The following is a 9293-nucleotide window of genomic DNA, read 5'->3' on the forward strand; positions in this document are numbered from 1 at the left end:
GAAGGAAGGAAGGAAGGAAGGAAGGAAGGAAGAAAAAGAAAGAAAGAAAGAAAGAAAGAAAGAAAGAAAGAAAGAAAGAAAGAAAGAAAGAAAGAGCAAGGAAGGAAGGAAGGAAGGAAAAAAGGAAAAAAGAAAGGAAGAAAGAATGAAAGAAAGTTGGATTCAGTGACTACTAACATACCATTCTATGCAGGTCTCAAATCTATGCCCTTATGATTATAGCTCTGAGGTCAGTTTTCTAACCATTATACCACATTGTCTCTATATGGAGTGAATTGCCCCTTTATCCTCAAAAGTTAAGTTTTTTTGTTTTTTATTTAAACCCTTACTATGTATTCACTCCAAGGCAGAAGAGTGGTAAGGGCTAGGCAATGGGGGTTAAGGGACTTGCCCAGGGTCACACAGCTAGGAAATATCTGAGGTCAGATTTGAACCTAGGACCTCCTGTCTCTAGTCCTGGCTCTCAATCCACTGAACTACCCAGTTGCCCCTGTTATGGGTAAGATTAGATTAGCTAGTTATTAGGTATTGATTATATATTGATTAGGAAGTACCTAGCAGGAAGGAGCTGGAGCTGGGAATTCCAGGTTGGAATGAAGGAGGAGGAAGTCTATCTGTGTTCTGTGTGTGGACTCCATTAGTGGTAGGCAAAAACTGTTGCCAGCCTGGGAGACCTCAGAGCAAAGGACACCCTATTTCCTGTTTTCCCCTGGATCCTGTGTGGTGTGGCATCTAAAAAGGACAAGATCTACAAAGCCAAGAGAAGAGGTGAAATTGGAGTTCTGGCGGACAGTGCTCCAAGCAAACCCCTTACTGCTTGGTTCCTGAGACAACTGTAGCTCCTGGCATCCAGAGATCATCAGTGGATTGCAGTGAGAATCCCAAAGCCACAAACCCTAGCTGCACTCAAGCCTGGCAGGTTCCAGGTGTGAGGCAGAAACTCAAAGACTCTAGTATAGCTCCTTGGGCCCTGTTAGTTAGATAGCTTAGATTAGTGTAGTTGAATAAGTCCTTCCCTGTCCCTTTGGGTTTTGTTATTAGGTGTTAAGATTTTAGAGTAGTCATTCCTATCCCTCCTTTTAGTTGTTTCTAACTAAAACCCAATTTCACCTTGTTACCTTGTCAGTTAATTCAAGGCCTCTGGCCAGAGTGACAGTTGGCTGTTATTTTTTCAGTTGGGAGTGGTGTAGCTGTACAAGACTTCAGTGTTCAGTTTTAGTCTCTCTTACATCCCAGAGTGTGTTCCCACAAACCCCTGAGTTAAATTTTAATATCCCTGGTGACCCCATTACTTATATTTTCCTACACCCCCAAGTTATGTTTTTCTTAATGTAACTCCTGATTATATTATTTTCTTTCTTTCTTTCTTCCTTTCTTCCTTCCTTTCTTCCTTTTTCCCTTCCTTCCTTCCTTTCTTTCCATCTGTTTGTCTCTTCTTTCTGATTCTCCTTCTCCTCCTCCTCCTCCTTTTTCTCCTCCTCCTTTTTTTGCTGCCATAGCATACCATTGGTTCCTACTGAGTTTACACTGCACTAATGGCCCCAGATTTCTTTTTTAGACAAACTGTCTAGCCATTTTATGCTAGTGAAACTGATTTCTTGAACCTAAGTATAAAACTTTACTTTTGTCCTTATTGAATTAGAGCTAGTGTTAATAATGAATCCCCTGAAGTGGTTCATTTAGATTTGCAATGCATATTTCCATTGGGCTGAAACCAGTTGTAATATGTTACATAATAATATTTTCAAAAAGTGTGAATTCAAACATATTCAGTCCCTTGGGATATTGTTATTCTCAGTCATCGGGACCTGGCTGCCTATCTTATTAGATTCAACCCAGAGTTCTAGCCTGGCAAGATCTTTAAGAATCCCGATTCCTTCATCCCGGGTCAGCTTTTCTTCCTAACTTTGTATTGTTTCAAAATTTCACAAAATGCCACCTTTCCCTTTATCCAACTCATTAATAAAAAAATGTTCAACATTATAAGGCCAATTACAGATCCCTAGGGCACTCCACTAGAGACCTCTTTCAATGTTTCCCAGGCCATTAGAATGGATCCAATTATACTTTCATCTAGCTCACTTCATGCCATATTTTTCACTAGAATAAGGTAGCTCACAGAATGCTTTCAGACTTACAAAGCACTTTTTCTCTGCAACACTGCAAGGCAGACAGCACACATATTGTTAATCAACTCCATTTCCAGATGAGGAAAGGGACTCTAAGAGGTAAGTGACCTGCCAATATTCTATTTACTACAGGAAACACCAGATATTTTTCCTTCTCTTCTCTCTGGTTCCACCGGACAATAGAGGTCCCAGGTCTGAAGAGAGGATCCCTTTGTCCCTAATTTACCTAACCTCCATTCCCAGATCCCCAATTCCTGAGTTGTGCATACCTTCATGCGTTCAATGTTGACCTCCAACTTCAGCTGCTCCACTGTCTTTCGGGCCTCAGCAATCTTGGCCATGTTGTTGGACATTGTTGTGGTGAGGAAGGGGTTAATGCTCCTACAGATGCCCTAGAGACGCTGGGACAAAGGGATAGGGAACAGAGGGGCTGGGAGGAGTTGGAAGGAGGGGGGTGAGGGGAATGGAGGGAAATTGGAATGGAGGACAGAGGGATGAAGGATAGAGATAAAGGGAACAGGGATAGAGAGAAATAGGAATGAGGAACAGAGAGAAGAGATAAAAATGGAAGAAAGTAATCATGAGGAGTCATAGGAATAAGGCATAGAAGTAAAGGGTCAGGAATACAAGAATGGAAAAGGGAATGGAGGTCAGGGATTAAAGAAAATAGACAGTGGGATGGAAGGATGAGACACAGGGTCAAAGGAACAGGAATGGAGAAAACAGGGATGAGGGATGGGTGAGGGAAATGGGAGTGATGGGAGTAGATCAAGGGGCAGAAAGTTGCAGAGTACAGGTCAAAAGACGGGGATGAGGAAGAAAGGGATGTAGAGAGACCAGAGTGGGAAACAGATAGAGGGAAATAGGAGTGACGAGAAAAGAAGCATAGCTAGACAGAAGGATGGAGGGATGGAGGCTTGAAAAACAAGGATGAAGGACTGAAGGATGGAATATTCGAATGAGAAACAGGAATGGGGGGAAGAAGGGTGGGCAGACAGAATTGGAAGATAATAATGAGATAACAGGGTGGGATAGGGAAGAGATGGGGGTGAAGACAAGAAATGGGGAATCTAAAGATGAGAGTCAGGGAGGCAAGAAAACATGCATGGAGCAGAAGGGTGGCGAGAGATAGAGTGCAGGGGGTTAAGGAGGAAGGAGAGAGGGGGACAGAGACTGGATGACAGGGATAAAGAACAAAAGAATGAAAGAAAATGGAACTCAGTGAGGATGGACGGAGGGAAATGGGAAAAACAGAGGGATGTTGGAGGACAGAGGAATGAAAGAGATAAAAAGACAGGAATGGAAGAAAACAGGAAGATGAGAGAACAGAAGGATGAAGGAGCAGAGGAAGCAATAGGATGGAGGAAAGCAATCATTGAAGATACAGTGATAAAGAACAGAGGAATTGGGGAAACAGAAATGAAGAACAGGAATGGGTTCAGAGGGAGGAAGAGAAATAAGGATTGGGACATGGGATTGGGAACATGGATAGGAGAACAGATGGGGGTGGTCTCTATCTCAGTTGCTCCCCATCCTGGTTGTCTATTTCTTCATTTCCCTGGAGCTGAGGCAAGTGGGGGATGGACTATAATCATGTCTTGTTGAGTATCAGGGCCAAGGAGGGGAAGGTAGGAAGGAGGGGGGAAGACTCCCCATGCCAATTAGCACCAGCTCTAAAGCAAAAGGGAATTAAGGTCCTGGTGGGAGAGGAGAAGGGGGCCTGGGGAGGGGGGACTCATTAAGAGCTAAGCACCAGCTGCCCCCTCTTCTCCTCACCAGGAGGCCCCCCTACTCTTCCCCAGCCCCCAGTTCATTGTCACTAATTCATTAGCCAGCACCAGGGAAAGAAGAACCCAGACATCCAGATTCCCAGCTCCCAGCCCACATAGATCTTGAGCTTCCACTCCTGAGAGAGGACAGAGGGACAGAAGGAGGGGCACAGAAAGATGGGGAACAGAGGGACTGAGAGCAATAATGAAGGACAACTGGGTGGAGAAACAAGAGGATGGAGAGATGAGGAGATGAGGGACGGAGGAGAAATAAAGGGATGGGGATGGGAGGATGGACGAGAGAGAGAGGGATGGAGGCACAGCTGGTTGAACAGGGACCCCGAGATGCAGAGAAAGAAAGAAAGCCAACGAAGGGGAAGAGGGCAAGAAGAGGCTCTTACCTGTTGCTCCTTCTCTGCCTCAATGGCTGAGGCTGAGGCTGGAGGGAGCAGCTGCTAGAGCACCCTGGGGGCAGCCCCGCCCCTGCCCCCCTTCTCTCAGATCCCCACACCCTCCCCTGCTCCCTGTCCCTAGGGCCTCTTCAAGGCCTGATCTCACACACGAACACTCCAGCGTGCACACGAGCGCGAGTGCGCGCACACGCACACACACACACACACACTCCCTGGACACACCATCTCTGTCACACACACAGTCATCAGCAGATGTGCACGGTCACTCACTCCCTCCATCCATCCATCACCCAGCCAGCGTTTCCCATACGGTGACAGAGACTGCTACAGACCCAGTGAACAGTCCCAGGTGCCCACCGTGCACACACCAGCGCACACAGCCACTGGCGCGCCCCATACTCAATTAGTGGAACCCGATTAAAGGCAGCAGCCAGCCACGCACCCCGGGTTCGAGTCCCTCTCACAATATCACTCGCACAGGCTCTGTCAACGCCAAAGACACCGAGACCGCTAATGGTGTCATTTTAGTGGATAAAGAAACCCTCCCTCCCTCCCCATCTCTGGGCTGCCAGTTTTGAGCCTCTCTCTCCCTTGGAAGGACCCCAGATTCCCCGGGAGCCCAGGCTGTGATGCTTGAAACAGCCACACGGGGGTGACAAAGGAGCAAAGAGGAGCCCTGCTGAATCCCTAAGTGGCCAGGCTGAAGATCTCAAAGCCCCATGGAAACTTAATGGCTCGGAGGCAGAGGGAGGACAAGAGGGTTGAGCACCACACCAGCCTCTTCTTGGTGCATGGGCTGTGTTTGTGCTAGTCAGCACTGGTGGCTCAATCCACATAGCCTTGGAGTCCTAATCTTAGAATTTACTACTCTAGAATACTAAAGCTGAAAAGGGAGTTCAGATCCTTGAGGTTCTGCCCCCTCATTTTACACATGTGGAAACTGAGGCCCAGAGAGGGAGATGAGCCTGAGGTCACACCATGAGTTAGGAGCAGAGCTAGAGAAATCTCAAGCAGTTGGAGAGAGCCACCCTCTGACTGAAGATGCCTTGCCCCAGCAGTTTTCTATCTCCTGTCTGCTCCCTAGCTCCCCTTTTTCAGAAAAAGAAGTCTCCACCCAGGGCTCCTTTCTCTTCTCCTTCTGTCCTCCATCCCTTGGAGATCTCACCAGCTCCCAAGGGTTCAAGTCTTATCATGATGCAGATACCTCTCCCGACTACATCCCCAGCCCTGATCCCTCTCCTGAGCTCCTACATCACCAGCTGTCTGCTAACCATCACCCCTTTGTTGTTCTGGAGGCTTCTCAAGCTTGGAACTCATTATCTTCCCCCAAACCCATCCTTTCTCCAAACTTCCCAAAAAATTAAAAAATTAAAAAAAATTTAATAAATTTTAAAAAGCAAACTTCCCTGATTCTGCTTAAGGTCCCACCATTCTCCCAGTCACCCAAATTAGTAACCCTCAGTCCTCTTGGACTCTTTCCTCTCCCTCACCTCCCCCATCCAATTAGTTGACAAGTCCTATCCATGACACCTGACCAAAGTCTCGTATATGTTCCATTTTTCTCCCTTGTGCCAAACCACTTCAACCCCCACCTCTCACCTTTCCTGGACTGTTTAACAACCTCCTAATTGCCCCTCCCATTCCAAACTTTCTCTTCTCCAATCTATTTGTAGATGCAAACATAATCTCCCTAAATCATAGGTCTAAACATGCCATTTCTCTGCTCAAAAATCTGTAGTGGCTCCCTATTGACTGTATAATAAAATACAAACTCCTGAGCTAGTCGTTCAAGGTCCTTTCTAGTCTGGCTGGGGCTAGCTTGTTCAGTCATTTCACTTTAATCCCATTCATGACTATATTCTAGTTGTTTAGTAAGGAACAGAGATAATGGAGGCAGTTGGGTGGTACAGTGGTTAGAGCACTGGACCTGGAGTCACCAAGCCTGGGTTCAAATTCCACCTCACATGCCTTCTACTTGTGTCACTGTGGACAAGTCAGTTAAACTGTCTGCCTCAGTTTCCTCAATTGTTAAGTGGGGATAATAATAGCTCCTCCCTCTCTAGCACCTTCCTCTCAGGATTGTTATAAGGATCAAGTGGGAACATTAGTAGAGTAATTAATATAGTGCCTGACACATAGTAGGTGCTCAATAACTGTTTGCTCCTTCCTCTTCCCACCATGATTTCTATGTCCCACCTTAATGGATAAAGGCAACAGAATCAGCTAGGTGGCACAGTGGATGAAGTGCTGGACCTAGAGTTCAAATTCTGCCTCCCACACTTTCTACCTGTATCACCCTGGGCAGGTCACTTCATCTCTGCCTCACTTTCATGATCTATAAATGAGGTTAGTGAAAGTATCCTGATTCTAAGGCTCAGGGTAAATTGAGGTAATATCTGTAAAATATTTGGAAACCTTAACATTCTATATAGATGCTAGCTACTCTGAGGAGGAGGCAAAAGAGGAAGGGAATGGAATAAGCATTTATTTTAAGTACCTACTACATGCCAAGTCCTATTTTAAGTGATTTTACAAATAACAACTCATTTGATCCTGACAACAACCCTATGAGGTATGTGTTATTATCCTTACCTTGCAACTGAGGAAACTGAGGCAAGCAGAGGTTAATGCCTAACATGCATTCCCCATCGCATTTCCATTGCACATACAGGCCTCCTCCAGACAGAGAATGCTCTCTTTCCTCACTTCCCATTGCCTCTTTTTTTAAAAAACCCTTAATTTCTGTGTATTGGCTCCTAGGTGGAAGAGTGGTAAGGGTAGGCAAGTGACTTTCCCAGGGTCACACAGCTAGGAAGTGTCTGAGGCCAGATTTGAACCAGGACCTCCCGTCTCTAGGCCTGACTCTCAATCCACTGAGCTACCCAGCTGCCCCCCCCCATTGCCTCTTGATGATTTCTTTCCTTCTAAACTCAGTTCAGGGGCCCCCTCCAAAGGGAAGCCCCCCGCCCCCATTCCATCTCAACTAGTTGCTACTCTGAAAGTATTGCAAGTAGGTGTGACTCAGTGGACAGAGTGTTCAGCCTGTAATCAGGAAGACCTGAGTTCCGAACTGGCCTCAGACACTGTGTGACCCTGTTGGCCTCAGTTTCCTCATTTGTAAAAGGAGCTGGAGAAAGAAATGACAAGCCACTCCAGAATCTTTGCTGGAAAATGTCAAATGGGGTTTCAGAGTTGGGCATGACTGAACCACAATGGGCTGCTTATCATTCAGTAGAATGTTAGCTCTTCGAGGGCAGCCATTGTTTAATTTGGGTCTTTGTATTCCTGGTGCCTGGCACAGTGCATGCAACATGTTGGAATAGAAATGAATAGAAACGGCTTCTGTGTTGAGGGCTAACTTCCCCCTCTGTGGGTGGGCATCCTGTCAGTGGCTTCTCTCCCTCAGTGTTGCTTTCCCTGTCTGCTTCCCTTCCTCCCACACTCCCTTTCTTCTGTCCTGAGGCCTGTGTTTGGCTCTGCTCCTATTTTGCTCCGTCTCTCTGTGCCTCTGGGTCTCCGTCTATCTCCCTTTGAGTGTCTATGACAAGCTGGAAGTCCTCCAGAGGGAAGTGATCAGGACATGGAGATGATGCCAGGAGAGGATCTGAGGACGCTTAGCCAGGAAAAGTGAAGGCCTGGAGAGCACATCACAGCAAACCTGGCTCTGTGAAGGATTGTCACTCAGAAGCAGCAGGATGGGCCTTGTTCCGCTTGGCCCCACAGGGGAAAATAGGATCCGAGCGAGGGAGCTACAGGCAGGCAGACTGAGACTTGATGTAAGGGAAAAAACTTCCTATTAAATGCCCAGCTCAGAAGATGAATACATTGCCTGAGGAGGGAGTGGCACTTCTTTCTCTAGAGGTTCTCCTTCGAGAAAACACTGAGGGGGCAGCTGGGTAGCTCAGTGGATTGAGAGCCAGGCCTAGAGATGGGAGGTCCAAGGTTCAAATCTGACCCCAGATATTTCCTAGTTGTGTGACCCTGGGCAAGTCACTTGACCCCCATTTCCTAGCCCTTATCACTCTTCTGCTTTGGACCCAATATACAGTATTGACTCCAAGGCGGAAGGTCAGGATTTTAAAAAAAAAGAAAAGAAAAGAAAAAGGATTCATGCTCAAGTAAGGCCACCGAGGCTCCCAGCAGCTCTAAAGATTCTGCCTCCATTGCGTTTCCAGTGGAGTCCAGTGGTTTTAGAACAAAAAGATCTGGAGTCAAAGGCAAATCTCTTTAATCCTTCTGGACCTCAGTTTCCCCACCCGGGAATTTGGACCGAGGACCCTTTCGGTTCTAGCTACACATATCGGGGTGTCACAGTGTCTCTTTGTCTCACTTCCCGCACGCCCCACCTCCAGTTAATTCCCCCAGGATCCAGGGCAGGTGCAGAGCTGGGCTTCCAAATGAACTGGTGCCCCCCAGGGAAGGAAATTGGTCCACATCCACGTGGGCCTGGGGAAAAACAAGGGCTTGGAGCCGGGACCAATCAAAGAGGGGCCCTGGGGCAGCGGTGTTTGGGAGGAGGAGATCCCCGAGGGCCTGGAAGAACCTCGACCAATCAGTGGGATACCCTGGAGAGGTGGGGACAATGGGAGGTGGGACCGTCTGGGGGAGGGGCCTAGCAAAAGGGGAGGGACGCTGTGGGGCAGGTCCTAAAATTAGGGGTGGGAGGGATGCCGGGAGAAGGGGGCGAGAGTTCCCAGCTCACCCAAATTCAGTGTTTATTTATAGGGGCTGAGTCAGCCGGCGCCAGGCCGGCTATGAAGCGGGGAGGGCAGAGAAGGGCGGGGGGCGAAGGGGGGGTCCTTCTGCCTCTTCTGGAGGCTGGGGGTTTCTGAGTCCCTGCTGTAGTTGGGGGTTGGAAGGGCGGGGAAGGGGGGAGAAATCCTGGCATCCCCCAAGCCTCAACAATTCCAAGATTGGGCGGGAGGAGGAGGCAAAGAACAAGAGGGAGTAGAAGGTGCCTGCAGGAGGGGGAAGGAGTGGCG

General features: G+C 47.8%; 1 protein-coding gene across 1 annotated transcript in view; it reads right to left on the reverse strand.

Annotated features, from left to right (window-relative positions):
- GNG8 (G protein subunit gamma 8) overlaps positions 1 to 9293 on the reverse strand; it is a 20443-nt gene that overhangs the window by 5654 nt on the left and 5496 nt on the right. The window contains exon 2 of the mRNA XM_044671101.1: positions 2399 to 2559. Coding sequence (XP_044527036.1) covers positions 2399 to 2482 — 84 coding nt within the window. The 5' untranslated portion in view covers positions 2483 to 2559. The remainder of the gene's footprint in view (positions 1 to 2398; positions 2560 to 9293) is intronic.

Source organism: Gracilinanus agilis, chromosome 3 (assembly GCF_016433145.1).
Source record: "Gracilinanus agilis isolate LMUSP501 chromosome 3, AgileGrace, whole genome shotgun sequence".
In the NCBI taxonomy this organism is placed as follows: domain Eukaryota; kingdom Metazoa; phylum Chordata; class Mammalia; order Didelphimorphia; family Didelphidae; genus Gracilinanus; species Gracilinanus agilis.